The sequence below is a fragment of the Balaenoptera ricei genome, chromosome 16 (assembly GCF_028023285.1).
Source record: "Balaenoptera ricei isolate mBalRic1 chromosome 16, mBalRic1.hap2, whole genome shotgun sequence".
Lineage (NCBI taxonomy): Eukaryota > Metazoa > Chordata > Mammalia > Artiodactyla > Balaenopteridae > Balaenoptera > Balaenoptera ricei.
Genome location: NC_082654.1, coordinates 113,331,315 through 113,349,328, shown reverse-complemented (window position 1 = coordinate 113,349,328; position 18,014 = coordinate 113,331,315). Strand labels below are relative to the sequence as shown.

Below are 18,014 nucleotides of genomic sequence, written 5' to 3'. Positions count from 1 at the left end.
TGCTTGAAACTGTTAATGGTGGATCTGTGGGTAGAGAAAGTTTTATTTTCCCTGTATATTCTTGCATACTGTTGGAATTAGTTTTTACCACATGCATTTCTTATTTTTATTAAGAAAAATTGGGGGTTATATGTTTTTCTCCAAATCTGCCCACACATGTGATTAACTGTGGCTACAGGAAATAGAATTATTATTGCAGCTGCCTACTCTTTACTTAGTGAACTAACATAGGCCATCCTTTCCTGGCTTTCCCATTCTTAGCTTTGTTTATAATCCTCCCCCTGCCCCCTTCGGCTGGCGACTTAATTTGGACAATCTACCTGGCTGTGGTCTGGCATTTCTCCATGTCAAATTCTGGCCCTTTGACTCCCCACACTAATGGCCATAGTGGGCCAACAGTGGATCACTGCAGTTCCCTGTGCAGGTCCTGGAATGCCCTAGCTCTCCAAGCCCGCTTATTTGACATGTATGTGACTAAGATGGTCTAGCTAATTCCTCTTGCTAATTCCTGCGGACCAAGACTTTTGGATTATAATTTGGCTCCGCCCATAAAGTTTTTCTATAGAGAAGAGACTATCAACTTGTTGCTTGAACTTTTAATGAGTGGAATGTTGGTATTCTGACTGATACATCTGACTCTTAGGAGTCTGGTTAATGTGAGTCTGTCCTCAGGCAAATGATTCACTTTTACTTTCTAGACATTAAAGTTGAAAACAAGACCATGGAATGAGGCTAAATTACCAAAGTAAATGTCTCCTTCTTTTTAGATCTCTCGTCAGCCACTTGGCCTCTCTTGGCAATATCTGCATCTCACTGCTCGCCTTCATTCTATGATAGCACTAAGAATTTTGAGGAGGGGGTTCCACCATATTTCATTAAAATGAAATATGGTCATGCTGTGAAAAGAGAGGTGGAGTTTTGTGGATGTGCTTAGTTAGGCTTGATAAGATACCAAAGTGAAAAAGAATAAAATGCACAGTTCACCAGTGGGATTTTGATATTGATTTTCCCAACCTTCTCCTTCATTATCAGAAATTCTCACCAGAAATAGCAGGGCCATGGCTGCTGTGGTGGAGTAGGAGGAAATGTGGTGACCAGCCAGTCACAGGAGGCGGCAGGCTGTCAGATTACCATTCTGCGCCTGAAAAGGGAAGTCCTTTCATCTACCTTCCTTTTCAGAGAATCAGATTCAACCTGATAATAAGAGCTGGAGGAGCAATGCTGGGCAGCAAAAAGTTACACTGCTTTCTTCAGAGGACCTGAGTAATGAGGGAGGAAGGTGCCTGGTGCTACAGAAATGGGGACAAGGCAGTTGCTAATTCTCAAGATTTAATATTCTTCTGTGACTTTCCCCCCATCCACCTCCTAAACTGATACATTCTGGGGTTAATCATTGTTTTTGTTGCCTTTAGGGGACACTGAAGAGCAACAGTTTCTAGTGGGCTGGTGAAGATCCTTATAAGATCTTTACCTTGGCCAAAAAAAAGGCAGGTGTGGGGAGAGAAACAGACACAGGGAGAGAAAAAGAGAAAGAGAGAAAACAGATTATTCGTTGAGAAGATAGGGTAAAATAAGTACTTTAGAACAACTACTTAAGCAGGTTACTTCCCTAGGAGTATACTTTTTAGCTCAACCACCTGGAAAGCTTTTTCCAAAATACACAGGTCTTGATACCTTTCCTACAGTTTCTGACTCAAGGGATCTGGGGTTGGTCTTGAAGATCTGTGGATTTACAGAGAGTTTTCCTGGTGATTCCTCTGGGCATTTGAAGCTGAAAACCACTCCTTTTGAGATGAATGCTCTTATATATGCCACATCAGTCTCCCTGGCTCTCTAGCTGCAATCAGCTTTTTGTCCTGGACTTGAGAACTTTAGATTACTTTTCAATTTCTTCTCCTACATTCTTGGTGAAGAGGTTCAAATCCTATCAGGTTATGGCTGGTTTAATTAGATTCTCTGGCTCGAAACACTGTGATTCCAAATAAATAAGTAAGTAAAGAAAGAAGAAAAGAAATTTAAGTGTGAATCATCACTGACTCTGCAAAACTGCGGCTACAGTGCCACCTGCTGTAAGTTATGAAACACTGGCGGGTGAATTACGTCCCCTGTAAAACCTACAATGTTCTCTGAGACCCGAAGAAACAACCTGAAACAACAAATGCGATGGGAACTCAGGATGACAGCAATAAAATACGACGTGAGTGAGGAAAACCTACCTCAGATGAGAATACTAGACTTCACTCTTTGAAAAAGAAATGCTAAGGAGACTGGCATAAAGAAAGGATTCTCTTTGGGGAATTAAAACAATGAAATCTGACCACCTGCTACTCCATAGTTCTGTCTTGCTAGCTGTTTGGTTTTACTAAGCCTCCACTTTTAATGAACGTTACTGTCAGTGATTACTTACATTTTAAGTGGCTATGGCTTCTTCAAAACCTCCCTGCACAAGCATTAGTAAGAGGCAAATTAAAAGGGGTTTTTAGATCTAAAATTGAAAGGTTAACCTAGGTAATGTGGCCTCTGACACAATAGTTGTTAAGAACAATCAGCTGGAAATGGACTGTGCAAAAGTACGCAGACTCCTGTCTGGTTCGACTGATTGACAGCGGTGCCTAATTATGAAAGAGGTAGGAGCCGAGGTGTAGTTTGTATCCTGGAACTGAGTTTTCTTTTTCAAGAAAGAAACACCTAAGATGCAAACTTATGATGCCTCCAACCTCAGCTCAGCCAAAGGCAAGATCTGTTCATTGTTATTTGTAGAGACAGAAATACCTACAACAGAGCTGGTCAGAGGCAGTCTCACCCATACAGACAGAAATTCCTGAAACTGAACAAAATCCTGGCTGTAGCTCAGTCCCAAGCCCACAGATGAAAACATCAAGAAGCCAATTTCGTCATCCTAAAGTGAGGCAAGCTTCTCTATCTTCTTTATACATTTCCCTGTCATTGGGTAAAATCAACCAGGTAAAGGCAGTGGTCTTCCTAACCCACCTCTTGTTCAAATAACGCACGGATTCTTCTCATAATAAATCCATTGACAAAATTAACAAAAGCAGTGGAAACATCCTGAGAGCAAGATGCAAAATGTAGTCATATAAGAATACTATTAGGGCAACTTGAACAGGGTCAGATACGACTCATGATGTGAGAGTGAGAGACCAGGATATTTTGGGGGTCCTACTGTGGTAGGAGAGGCGAATGCAAGTCACACGTTGTTCCCACCGTGTAACCCAGGCCACTGCACATCCCCATCTGAAACCCTCCCTACTTTCCACCAATCGTGAGCGGTTCACTGAACATCACACCCTCTGGGAATGAACGACTGCAGGACAACTTTCTGACCTGAGGCTGGTGAATTTTGAGATTTAGACCCATTGGGGTGATTCTCCTGGAATATAAATGCATCTCCCCGGAGTCAGTGCAGGCACAAGTGCCTACCGTTAGTCCTCACTGACCCTCCTCTGTGCCTTGTTGCCTCCTCCAGCCCTCTGCTCCCCTCCCTGCATCTGGCCAGCCGCTCCCCCAAGTCTTCAGGGCCATGGGACAGAGAGACAAGGTGGTATTAAAGGCAGCACACAGAAGAGGAGATGAAGGATCTCTAAAGTACCTTCCTCACTGGGCCTGGAATGGTACGGTAGGGATGTGGGGAAGCAGCGAGGGGGGGGCAAAGTGTCCCCCGTTAGCGACTCTGGTGGAGGTTACTACTAGTGACCCGTCAGTCTCCCGGCGCACAAGTTTTCTGTCTCCTTGACTTGTGGTCCTACTTCCTGTACGAACTCTTGTTAACAGTTTCTTATGTATTCTTCCAGAAAAACAGTATGTGTATTCTAGCATACCTATTATATACATTCTAGCATATGTGTGTGTATCATCTTGTACAGTTAGGATCCTTTTGATCTTTTTTTTCCCACTTAAGTATAATTTGTACATCTTTCCATATCAGCATGTACAGATTTCTCTACTATTTTAAAAAGCTACATATTTTCCATTATATGGCTTTACCATAATTTATTTAATCAAGACTCTATAGATGATAATTTATATTATTTTCAATTTGTTATAGCAGCTAATATCCTTGAATATAGCAAGGCATATTTGTGAATAAACAGGTCAATTACTAGCAATGGAACTGACAAGTCAAAGGGTAAGTACACTTAAAAATTCAATAGATATTATAAAATTTCTCTCAAATTGTTATGTTATTTTAAATTCCCAACAGTGTTCATGAAGGTGCCAGTTTTTCAATCAATTCAGTAACTCTGGGTATTAACAAACTTTAATATTTTGCAAACCTGATAGGTAAAGGTGGCAACTGATTGTTTTGATTTGCACTTTTTAAAGTATCAATATGATAGAGGCTGAGCATCTTTCCATATTTATAAGCTGATTCAACTTATTTTATAGTGAATTGTCTAGTCATATAATTTGCTTATTTTTCTTGGCTTGTTATTTCTTCTCTCAGTTGTGACAAAGACTTTGTAAATTAAAGAAACTGGCCCTTTGTTATAGTGTTCAGTATATTTTTGCTAGCTTGTCATCTGCATTTAAGATTTTCCTTATAGTTATTCCTTTTTAAAGTAATCTTTTATGCTTACATGGACCCTAGGTTTTATGTCATGTTCAGAAAGACCTTTCCCCATTAAAAAATTGTTGTTATGGGGCTTCCCTGGTGGTGCAGTGGTTAAGAATCTGCCTGCCAATGGAGGGGACACGGGTTCGAGCCCTGGTCCAGGAAGATCCCACATGCTGCAGAGCAACTAAGCCCGTGCACCACAACTACTCAGCCTGCGCTCTAGAGCCCACGCACCACAACTATTGAAGCCCACGCGCCTAGAGCCCGTGCTCTGCAACAAGAGAGGCCACCGCGATGAGAAGCCCACGCATTGAAACGAAGAGCAGCCCCCGCTCGCTGCAACTAAAGAAAGCCTGTGCGCAGCAACGAAGACCCAACACAGCCAGCCAGCAAGCAAGCAAGCAAGCAATAAATAAATAAATAAATAAATCTATAAAAAAAAATTGTTATTATTTCACAAGTCAAATCCTAACTTTCATTTTTCTCTTTCTTTTTTCACTGGAAGATTTATTTCATTTGGAATTTATTTTGATGTAAAGAACTTGGTTGGCATCCACTTTTAGCAGTTTCCTCCTAACAGCATGTTCATGGTACCAATACCATTTATTGAATTATTTTTCATTTCATAATTTCTAAGGCCACTTTTATCATACTTTTAATTTCCATGTGTATCTGAATCTCTTTCTAGACTGTATTCCATTGATCTGTCATTCTCTAGGACAAAAACTGTCTTAATTACTAGTCTTTATAATATTAGTAGGTCTTTGTCACTACTCCTTTGAGATGTTTATTTTTTCTAGAGCAATTTTAACATCATGATGTCCATCTCTTTTTACACCAGCCCCCAACTGTGTAGGTATCTCAATTTGGAGCTCACTGAAGGATTCATCTCTTTCCAGCTAGAGGTTAAATATTTTGTCTAATTTTCCCCTTCCCAGTCTAGCGTCTCATATATGGTAATTTCTGATTTGTCATATTAGAGATGCAGGTTATAGAAGAGTGATAAAGCAATATGAAATCTTTAACATCTGTTGATTTTAAAACCAAGACTAAAAGGGTAATTTAACCCAGGATACTCAATATAAAAGAGATATTTTTGGACTTCAGTAATTTCAGTTCAAGTCACTAAGGTGAACAAATACCTAAACCTTCTACAAGGAAACAATTTTACCTGCTGTCCTAGAATATATGAACAACAGGCTAAAGTGTTTACATTAATCCTTCCAGTTCTAAGGACTTTACTCAAGATTCTACTAATTATCAGGCTGATGCAGTAGATGTGCAAAATTGGCAGAAACAGTCCTTCATGTTCCACAAAAAATGAAAATCATCAATTCTTTAAAAAGCCACACAACTTTTTCCTGTGTACACTATTTTCTGTTTTTCACTGTTAAAGAATAACTACACAATTCCTTGGGTTGAAGAAGCAGGAGAATTTTTTTCATTCATAGGAGATCAAAGTGTATGAACTTACCGTTAGCATGTCATCACATTTCATGTCCGGTGTATCGCCATCTTCACTTTTATTGTAGAATTTTCGGAAAAAATTGAATGCCACGACAGTATATAGGTATACGACAACAGCTAATAAGCCAACGGTTAATACAAGCTGGAAAGCAATGTGACATTGAACATATATTAGAAATATAAGTCAGTGGATTTACTGACTAAAAGCTAATGGAATCCACACCTCATACCTTTCTTATCCCCCCAGTGGGGAAATCTATTTTCATAGTTTCTATATTTTATCAAGTTGCCAGTTTATTTTATGTAAAACTTGACTACTTAATTGGCTAATAAATGCATACTATAACTAGAATATGAATAAAACTCTGATTTAGTTTCATATCCAAATTGATATTAATAATAATAAGCAGCTTAATATGTTCATTTTTCTATCATCTAAATATTTGGTAGTAGATACTACATTAAATACATTCTCTCTTTTTATAAGTTCTATTCCCTTTAAATAATTTACATTCCTAACAAAAACTCTCTCATTTTTGTTATGATAGTAAGAGGGGTTGTAAATCACGTTTTCTTTCAGTCACATCCTAAAACTAAATAGGAATTGTTTCTAACATCTGGAAATGCACGACTGTTAATAATGTGTATCATAAATATTAAAAAAAAAAATAAAACTAAGAAGTCTGGCTTTGTTAACATAAACCAATGATCAAAGGGAAAGACACTTTAATAGCTAATAAATAACACTATTTTGAAGGCTAATTTTCTCAACGTATAAATAAAAGTCAGAGTTTGAAAGGTCTTTCTTCAGCTCTATGTAATCTTTCTTTAATTCCAAAGTATACTTTACATACATGTATATATATGCATATATATGTATGTATATATAAACATATATTTTATAGAATATGTATATATATGAATATACATAGAATTTGTATATGAATATGTATATTTTTTAAATATGACTTTCACCAAGGTGGTAAAAATATATTTCTGGTTCTATCACAGAAGTTCTAAACACACTAAAATGCATTATTTTTTATGTCTACTTCCTCTGATTACAACATACCCCTGCTGTTCTTAACTGTGGCAGCATATATTAAGTCTTTTAAAAATCACTTCATAATTATCTGGAAAAAACATGTTGTCTTAATAGAGGGCTTAATTCACTTCTATAAATTAAGTATAAGGCCACTGTAAATTTCTGCGTGTTTTACCTATAAGGGCTATTTAAGCTCTATATATCTTTGCAAATGAAAGTTTGATACCTCAAAAAGAGAAGGAATAAAGTTTAGAAATAAACAAAAGTTTAGAAATTGAGAGTAGTGCCAGACTTTTTGTGTGAAAATACTCCACAGATTTCGCATCTCCAGTTCTTCGAACATACTGGGAGCTCAAAACCAATTTACTTAATTGACTGATGAATATGCATAGTACACTTTTTGTCACCGGACTCATGACGTGCCATGCATATCATACTCATATTCAGAAACTAGAGTGACGTATATAAGAACATTGTGCTGAAATTTAGAAAACTGAAGGTCATGATAATGTGAATTTAACCATGCACACAGTTCAAGGTTTTGGGAAGGGCACTGATTTTAAAATACACTGGATTATAAAATTCTGGAAAAGAAGGACTCTGTTATTCTAAATAACTAACATAGAGTGTGTTACCTCTCACTGGACACTTGATAAATAGAGACTGAATTGATAAGTTTATTAATAATGAAAGTTTTAACATTACAAATGGGTTGTATTAGAACATAAGCTGATTATCTGGAATTAAGCCAGCTTTTCTCCAAGTAAAGCATGACCTTGTCAAGTGTGAAACATTATTATTCCTTTTGCGCAATTTAAAAGTGGAGAAAAGAGCCCATGAATATCCAGTTTTAAAATACGATATTAAATTAAGAATGTAGCATCTCAGGTTTTATTACTAATATAACTAGTGTGTTAGGATGTTGCAACATATTTTGGTTTAGCCACAGTATCAGATACAGCAGATATCATATTAGGAACAAAATAATAACTATCTTCCTGAGTGTTTAATGTGCTGGAGCCTGTGCTAAGACCTCCACATTTCTGTTTTTATTTAATTTTCACAAAACCCCTATAAGGTAGGTACTTTTATTGTACTCATTTTACAAAATGAGGGAGTTGAGATTTAAAAGATCACTAAATAATTTATCCAAGGTCACACAGCTTATCCATCAAGCCAAGACTTGAATGTAGGTCTAGGGGCTCTCAAACTACAAATCTGCATGGTCTATAGGAGAAAAAGTACAGATCCTCTCTTCACAAAAGTCTTTAAAACTGTACACTGTCATTTGAGGTTTGGTGTTAACTTCTGTTAGAATATTTGTTGCTTTTTCAGTTTTTGCAGGGGGAGGAAAACATAAACTTTTACCTGTTTGCCATTGTGTGTGACTGATGACAAGATGGTTCTTAACGTCTTGAATCCCATAGCAATGTCAAGAAGATGAGCGGCAAAAAAAAAGTTGTTATAGTGCCCGAGAACGGACATGGCCATATACCAGGCAAGGTAGAGGAAGGACTATTAAGACAAAATGAGAGAAAATAATCTCAGAAAATAGAATACATACTCTTGTCAAAAACTACTCTGCTCTCATTCTATGATAACCACTCCACTGACTTTATCTTCTTAGATTGAAGATTTATATAATTCCAATCAGTTATATCAGTTTGTTTGTGTATTTTATTTTGCTTTAGCTGTTCTGCAAGGTTCAGTGCCATTCTCTCCTTTATATCGGAGTGGCTCTTTTTACTTATCCTCCCGCAGAGAAAAATGTATTGACTTACTTACTACTCAACAGCAACTGACTAATGTCAACTATTGACAGTTTGGGCCAGATGACCCTTGGTGGTGGATGCTATCGGGCGCATAGTAGGATGGTTAGCTAGCAGCATCCTGGTCTCTACTCACTAGCTGCTGGTAGTAGCGCTCCCCCGCTCCAGTCACGACAACCAAGAGTGTCTCCAAGATGTTGCCACATGTGGCTGAGTTGGGGTGGCCTCCTTTTTACTCAGGGGAGTTGCTTCTATTGCTAGACGAGAAGTTAGCTGCAAGACACCTTACTAACAGTTGACAGTCCTAAAAGATACTTCAAGACTTGATTTTGAGCTCTCCACAGGGTTCTCTAAGATACCCAGAGTTCTGGGCCCACGGCTGGTTGAGGCAGGGTGGGGATAGAGGCAGCAGTATTTGGGGGAGGGCTGTCACAGGTCTTTAGGAGAATGGAACTAAGGTTCACTATAAAAGTGCTAAAATTAGAGTGAGATTTTGAGACTAAATGAGATGTCCAAGGAAGAAAGCACAGCAGCAAGAACAGCAGAAGGCCTTAGGGGAGGTTCTTACGATCCTTTCTGTAGGGGCTGTGAGAAGACGGTGAAAGAATTAAGAAGCAGTAATGAGGGGATGGGCTGAGATCTAACAGCAAAAACTGTAGTCCATCTATTCAGCCATGTTCCATGATTCTCTCTAGCAACTTCCCATAGCCAGCAAATGGTAGCACAAAAACAACTGACAGTAACAGTTATTTAAACTGGAATTTCTAAGAATCAAAAATGTCATGCTGTTGAGCCAACGAGGTAGTATAATGTGATTCTCTGCCTTGACAGCTGGTGGCTTTTAGTCACGGCTGATTTTTTTTCATAATATTTGGATATATACGTGGGTCCTATGCCTAACTCAGAGGCTCTTATGCTCTTTGATAAAAGAAGGATCCATCAAGAAAAAGAGCACAGTAATTTAATGTACTTTATTTGGCAGAAACAAATGGATCGCAATTAATGTTAAAAAAAACTTTTAAAAATTTATTTAGAACTTTCTAACATCTATAAAAATTTTGAAGAATGCGATTGCTCAACTAAAATCTGAATGAAAATGCACACGAATTTGCATCTCCATTTCATTTTCTCATGTAAATATAATTTCATTTTAACCTTTCAGCTACTGAAAGAAATGGAATGAGATATGGGCTGATTAATCATATATTTCTGTGGGTCTTTCTCAGATGTGGTCAGTATTAAACGAACTGATATTTAAGTAGCTTTCTTAAACAGCCATCTTTCCAGCCACTGAAGCCCAACAAACTCATCTAATCAGAGTGCGTTTTACTTTGTGGTAATGAAGTTGGCTTACATTGTCAGTGAAAACGACTCCTAGTTTCCACATCTGATACTTCACATCAATAGAGTTCAGTCTGGAAAGACAAGAAAGAAGAATTTGTAGATATGTACATGAAGCAGAGACTCACAGGCTTGCAAAAGACTACCGTCATTCACTCTCCATGCGGCAGGGCTGGCAACCATCGCAGGAGATTAGTTCTAGTTCTGGAGCCCAGGAAGAGCTGGGAGCTCTGCTGGAAAATGTACTCCAGAGTTTTGTGATTTTTTTTTTTTTTTTAAGAGGAATCTTGGAAAATACAACAAAGCATCACTATGTCTCTATTACTTAAAAATAGTCTTTTCTTTCTGACCTTTTCCTACAATAAATATAAAATAAACACTTTATATGTGACAATTATTCCTGGAAACTACTAAATTAACTAACATAGGTAAATCGAAAGTTTCCTCCCTAACTTTCATTATACATTCATAATTGCATCCCAACAGAGTAATTTTTAGTTCAACTAATAAAAACTTGCATAAATGTCCACACTTGTTTTACAACTGTACTGATTTTGCCAATGAAAGGGCTTATTCATTTTGTTTTTGTTTCCTATCGTTTTCAGAAATGCCCCTTCTCTACTTCCTTCTCTATCCAAGAAGGAATTTAACCCTTCCCCTTGGTTCCCATAGCGCTTTGTAGACACTTCCCTTTATAATCGTTTCCCATGTTGTTTTTCAGGCATAGGTGTGTATGTATGTATGTGTACTGATGCCTTCCTCACTAGTCTGTGAAATCCCCAGCACCAAGCACGTTATATCATACATTGAATGTCTCTCAATAATGTTGAATGAGTGAATCTTAACATAAATATTCATGATCTTTGCAGATTAAAATATACATGTATTAAAATATACTTTTTAATTTTCACTTTTTTCCAGAATTTGTCACTGGTTTATGGGGCTAGAAATTATAATTTTGTTAGCCTTTGCAACATTCCAGGGAATTGATATGATAATAATATAATATAATTTTAGTGTTATTTTCAAAAAGGCTTCTCTAGACTTACTTAGTCTTTAACTACTTCTTTAATCATTTCTTTTAATTAGGCCAATCTTAAATTACAAGTGCAATGATAAATAGTTGATAATCTAAGCTGACTTCTTAGGAGACTTTTCCCCTTAGAGTTAAGGTTTAATTTTTTAAGGAAATAAAGCAGTCTTTGAGTTATAATTAATTTTATTATTAAATAATATTTTTTTAAATTTCATGAATATTTACAATGGGTTTCAATATAAGAATACTTTTTCTTAAAAAAAGAAAGAGATGAAAAAAAAAAAATAAACCCATTGGATAATTTGCATGAGAGCATGATTATTTCCCATGAAAGCAATCTAAAACAAAATAAGGGTTTATATCAGGATGTCTGAACTTCCCATGGTCATTTCTTACTTTATTTAAAAGTTTGTTCTTATGATCAGTTGTTTTCCATCCCTGTCATGCATTAGGGTAGCAAGTTTCCTACCAACAGCATTAAGAGTATTTTGTAGTACACAATACTCTTTTCTCACCAGTAGTGGCAGTGATGCTGTTTGGGCAGAGCTGACTCCACCCCCAGGGATGGAGCACAGCTGATCTCGGTCAATCAGGGCATTGGCGTTAACCTGGCCACAGGGCTTGGTTCAGGGGTAAACTAGAAGCCAGAAGCTGAGGAATTTTGCTAGACGGTTTTGAGATTATAAGCTCTCCTCTCACTCCATAAAGACACACATGAGGAAGCATGCAGGCTTTCTGGCTGCTGGCAGCCATTCTATCCCCAGGAGGTGAGCTGGCCACTTGTTTAAATGTGCACATACCAAGCCCTATATATTTGATTGATAAATAAATACATGCATACATAGATACATGAATCATCCTTGTATGCAAATGTTCACATTAAGATACTATTCATACAGAAAACAGATAATCTTTTAAAACTCCATCCTTCTAAACGCTTTAATAAAGGAACACTACCTGTAAATTTTTTCCTAGTAATGTGTGTTATTTACTAGATCTTTATTCTTCTAATTTTATTATCCATATTTAAAGGTATTAATAAAAGCCACATTAATTTCTTGGTACTTTGCTAGGGGTCAAACCTGCAAACATTTACTATGTAAAACAGTGGAAAATTCCACTAATTTAAAACTGTTTGTTCATAGTAAAAAAAGAGTCTAAACTTTCCTTCTATTTTTTCAGACATTTTCTAGAGTCACAAATATGACCATGGAAAATGCATAATTCAGTAAAACTATTTAATTCTACATTGGTTATCAGGGGTCTGAAAATGCTAGTAAGAAACTCAGCAGCCCCCCTCTCACCCTAGTCCTTACACGATATTCTAACATAAGGCCTTAATGCCTAAGGGCTGCCAGCTGTGTTTCATCTTACATATAGTGACCACATTTCTTTAAGAACCACATTTGTTTTCTTAAAGTGCCCAGGTAATATTTTAAATTTAAATTCATAACTTGCTATATATTTGCTTATCTAACTGCTTTTGAACTGGGTTCACATTATTTTTAAAGACCCAACTAGCTCTAACAAGGTTTCAGAGAGATAAAAAGTATATGACCAAAGAGATCAGCCGAAATGTTTTTTTTTTAATGCTAACTAAAATAGTTATCTAAGACAAACTAACATTGCTCTACAGAACCTTAAATATTTATGTTTTCAGAGAAATCATCACATACCTAATTGACTGATACCTTATATACACAGATAACGGAAGGTAACGATTACGTTTTTTTCTAAAATTGTTAAGTGGCTACAATAAGAAATTACATTTTAAAAAGCATGTAGGCTTTACAACTGTAATTCTAGAATTATAGTTGATTAAATTTGCAAGACAGATACAGATGTATATATATACATATATTTATGTATACTAACACTATACGTGCATGTGAAATTCAATCTCAGGTGAATTCAGTTCAACTGGTTTACATCCTTCTAATTATATCATATTATTCCATGCAAGCACTGTATAAGAGTGCCTCATTTTAAAATAAACTTTCCAAGTAATAGTATGACAGCACAATACTTCAACATACCAAGTCTTCGCTATTTAAATAAAACACAACAATTATAATCAAAGAATATGAACTTTGAACATTTCTAATAAAAGGTCTACATAGTTTTCTTATTTTGGAAAAGGGAGCTAACTTCTTTTCAAACAGGAAGTATTAACAAGTCAAATATTATGCTTTTGCATCTTTGACTTCAACTTAAGTGGCATTTAGGGATAAAAAGGCAAATCGATAAATCTTTTTTTCTTGCTTTATGTATATAATGAAAAAGTCACCTTCAAAAATTAATAGATTAAACCTACTGATTCCATAGTGCAAAAATACCCAGAAGTACAAAAGCAGACTTTATATATTCTCTGTTTCTCTCATCTCTACTCCTCTGACACTGAAAGAAAGGAAATCAATGCACTAGCAAGTTCAGAAGGGTATTACTTTTTCCTCCTTTCCACCTAGACCTCGGACAGAGCAGAATTACCACTCACACGGCCGACAGGGAGCTGTCTTTCTTTGGCTTCTTCTTTTCCCGGGCGTCGCTGAAGTCCAGGGCAGCTTTGTCCATGCCAAGTAACTCGCTGATTCTGTCTCGGCCATAGAACTCTCCATATTTATCCATAACCTGGGGCAAGAAAAAAAGCATTTTACTGGCCTCCACCATTACGTAATCTCATCTATATAGGCACATACAAACATCTAATTATTTTTATACATAGTATATATCTGTCTTACTTTCAAGTTCGCTTAAACATCTAACTTAACGGCTCATGTTCTGTGATCACACTGCTTAAGGTCTTAGTGAACTTGTAGCGTTTTAAATAATGCCTAGCTGAAGAACAAGATTTCTTATGCGAGAGAGAAAGGCAGGCAAAAAAGAGGATGGGCTCAAGTAAATGGGTAAAGAGGTGGGAGAAAATGGACTAAAGTAACTGCTACCAAATTCATACTCTGTGCCAGGAATTATGCTAAGAGGTCTAACTTGCTCTTCCCTCGTGGGACTGTCACAATATGTAAGTTTCCTGTTGTTAGCACCCTACTCTGCAGATAAAGAAATTGATCTTGGAGAATGTAACATGCCCAGTCTCAGCTCGGCAAGAGATGGGGTGAGGAAGCGGCCAGGCAAGGCTGACTCCCAGCAAAGATCTTCCGCATAGAGCACGGCATGCCACTGGGCTGCCCATGACATGCTGGTATCCCCTCTGCGGTCTCCACGGCAAACATTCAACTCCCCCCATAGTATCCTGACTCCAGCCATTCTTCAATAACACCTGAACCTGGAGACTTGTCACCATCCACAGGTCCTCAGTTTAAATCTTACCTAGAATGGATTCCTTGTCCATCATTAGAATCACTTCTTTGCAACCCCCCTTGGCTTCCTTGCCCCTCTCTCTTCTGTCACATTTGTCTGGGCTTTGCCCAGATGTTGGGTTTTTAGATCAGGGCTTAGACGTGGGCTAACAGATCACCTGTGAGCTCAGTACCTCTGTCTCTGATATAGCGACTCTTGGCCTACAGTTTATATACCATGAGGATCCCGCACATCGTTGAAAATGGAGGCAACAGGAAAAGTAATGAAAGAAACGCAGGAGGAGAGAGAGCTGGCAGCAAGAGAGGAAAAAGAAAGCAAGGAACAGGAATATAGGAGAAACAAAGGAACTGAGAACCAGCGAAAGAGGAGGGGGAACGTTAAAGTAAAAGATTAGAGTGGATGAAGGAAATATACATAAATAGAAAGAAAGAAAGGATTAGCAGAAATAAAAATGAGCTTTTTCTGAATATATACAATCAGGTAAATTAAAACATAAAAGAGCAACGGTAGTTAAAAAGCCTATGAACGTACACTATTTAGGTTCATTAAAACCATTTGTTTTCCATTATTCTCACAGCACTGAAAATGGGCTGGGCTGATCTGAGTGGGAGTTCTTTAGGGGTTGTATTCTCGCCCAGGAGAACAATCTGGACCTCAGAGCAAGAACGCTATGGTTTGTCTCAGCTGCAATTACAATCTATTTATTTGACTCTAGATATATCGTGTCCTTCAGAGAAACTCTTGCTTTAATAACTTAGAAGCTGCTGCTTTATACTGTTAAATAATTGATAAGAATAAAATATTCAAATTATCTATTTTACATTACTTAAAAATTATTCTTTCAGAGCTCTGGCCTAATTTGGATGCACTCATTTGCATTCGTGCAATGCTACTACTCTGTGGTCACAAGGGGACAAAAACTTGCACCAAAATGAAAATCAACAAACACACTGCTTCTTCCAACTAGGAAGTCTTGGGGGGATTTTTGTTTTGTTTTGTTTCTGTTTTTTAAAATGTGCTTCATTTTAAATAATGTACTTGATTTAAATTCTTGGCAAACTCTCTCTCTCCCCTCAGATTGGTAACAAAAAATTTCCAGTTGCTAATCACCAGCCACCCTATGAGTAGTTCTCAACTTGGTGGAATCAAAGGGAAAAATACCACTTCATTTGGCAGATATTTGTGGCCATTCACCCTAGACCGTATACACTGGAGCTACAACTCATTATGGTACGTGGCATGAAGTGATTCAGTTTGGCAATTGGAGGGTTCAAGGAATAAGAAGGAGCTACAAAATAATGATTACTGTATTTTACAATGTACAAGTACTGGTACATGCATTATTATTTTTTTTTTTTTTTAAGTGATCTACATTAAATCCTGTGTGGTAGGAAGAGCAGAGATAATCCTTGTCTCTCGAAACCAGAGCCGACATAGGTGCCAGAGTCCGTAGCTGAACTCCTATTTGTGTTCTTTCTATCACGCTCTGATGCAGTGTGCATCAGAAGAATAAAACTTTATCAAAATAAAAAGGTCTTTGAAGTTTATATAAAAGTAAATAAAATTCAGTCCTTTGTTGTTATACAACAACTTTACTTTTTTATTGTAAGGGAGGATCCCAGCCCTGGTGACTTAGCTGTCTTATCAGAAAAAGAGCCTTCAGTCAATTTCAGTTACCCGAACAATCTCAGAGAAAATTCTTACCGATTCTTGTTAATGTACAGACTGAGCACTGTTTAGTCACCTGAGTCAGATGACAGGTGGGTGAGCGATGCTTATTTATTTTTTAGCTGCAGAGTATGGATCTCTTATGAAATTTTTGAAATTCATATTGAATCCTGTTTCCATTTTGAAATGACATTAACAGACAAAGCACGCCTCAATATCTCAGCCTACATATGAGCCACAGCAAATTCAAATCTGAATTGCACTTTAGGAAAAAAATAGAAAATTTAAGCCCTCTAAGTAGTATTACCTTTCTTTTAACAAATTTGTCCCAGTAGTTGTTGGGAAATGACCTAAAAGATATAAAAGCATAGAAATAAAATAGTATCATTTAAAAAAAAAAAAGATAAATAACAATATAATTTTTGGAATAAACAAAATACTTAAAATAATACGTAAACATATATTCTTCCATTCACAAAAATTACAATGAATTTTCCCCATCTTATCCCATAATTTTTCTATCATAAGTATATTAAATATTATTTTAAATGTTAATATATACATGTAAATCACAAAAGAGACTATGGGCTAATATTGTAATGGAGACAAATATGAGCATATTTATTAATAAGCAGTCTTGTTATATTTTTGCTTTATGTATAATGTGTTAATGTATACATTTCTTTGTCAATTGTCTTTAAAACTTAAAGTATCTAAAACTGTCATTGTTTTTCCTAGGAAGTAAAAAATATCTCATTACCACTAGTTATCCTTAAGGAAACTGACCATAATACCATCACATGACTCCGGCATCTTAACTAATATAGAGTTCACCTAAGGGGACAGACTTGATTCGATTTAGAGTTGCTAAACAAAATATTGAGCATTTAGAGTAAACATAACACACAAACAAATCATCCCCATTTGGAAACCCAGAACTTATTAGAAATCATAACTTTTTAAGAATAAGCAAAACTAATCACAATAAAAAGAAGCTATTTCACTCTTGAGTAGTACAAACTGCTGAAAAATATTGTATCACTAATACCTCTAATAGTGTAAAATTAGACTTTTGTGATGGATTTTTATCTGCAGCAGCAGCTAGTACTTTGGATCTAGACCTCACAAGGCAAAATAATTAGTATACAGAAAAGTATTTGTTCTTCTGTCTTATATTTTGCATGTCATAATGTTTAGCTAGTTATATATGCTACGCCTCTGGATGATACCAACTGAAGATTTCCAACTTAGATTAAAAGTGTGAAATTCAATATTTTTGCCTTTAATGCTACAACTCCTTCCTTAATGAATAATTTTGCTTTCCTCTTTGCTTTTAGATGAGATAAGCCCACACTGCAGGTTATGTACCTCCAGCTACACACTTCCCTGAACACTGAGTAATGGATGTTATGTTCCATCAGTGCTGTGGAAATGGACTCAAAGCCATTTTTGATGGAGGAATTCAGAACACAGAGGGCAAAAATTGATGGCATCCATTAAGAGACTGATGGAGCTTAGTCTTTTGATTTTCTTGGCTGAATATATAACTGTTATTCACCTCTGCTAAACTTTTGATAAATCTGCAAGAACTCCGGCAAAGTATTTTATGTCTTGAAATTTTTGAGCACAGAAATGTCTCATCTCATTCTTTACTCACTGTGTGTTGATTACGAGTCTATCCCACTGGCCTTTAATATCATCTTCTGAAGGCTGTTCTGTAATATAAAGCCCATCAAATTCCAATTTTCGAGCTACTTCCTTTTCTCGCTTAAAAATAACCAGTGGGACCTACATTTGAAA

General features: G+C 36.6%; 1 protein-coding gene across 1 annotated transcript in view; it reads right to left on the bottom strand.

Moving 5' to 3' along the window:
• RYR2 (ryanodine receptor 2) overlaps nt 1-18,014 on the bottom strand; it is a 772,975-nt gene that overhangs the window by 18,518 nt on the left and 736,443 nt on the right. The window contains exons 96-101 of the mRNA XM_059899659.1: nt 17,872-18,002; nt 16,522-16,564; nt 13,726-13,859; nt 10,209-10,269; nt 8,454-8,600; nt 6,048-6,182 (exon numbers count right to left, since the gene is read on the bottom strand). Coding sequence (XP_059755642.1) covers nt 6,048-6,182; nt 8,454-8,600; nt 10,209-10,269; nt 13,726-13,859; nt 16,522-16,564; nt 17,872-18,002 — 651 coding nt within the window. The remainder of the gene's footprint in view (nt 1-6,047; nt 6,183-8,453; nt 8,601-10,208; nt 10,270-13,725; nt 13,860-16,521; nt 16,565-17,871; nt 18,003-18,014) is intronic.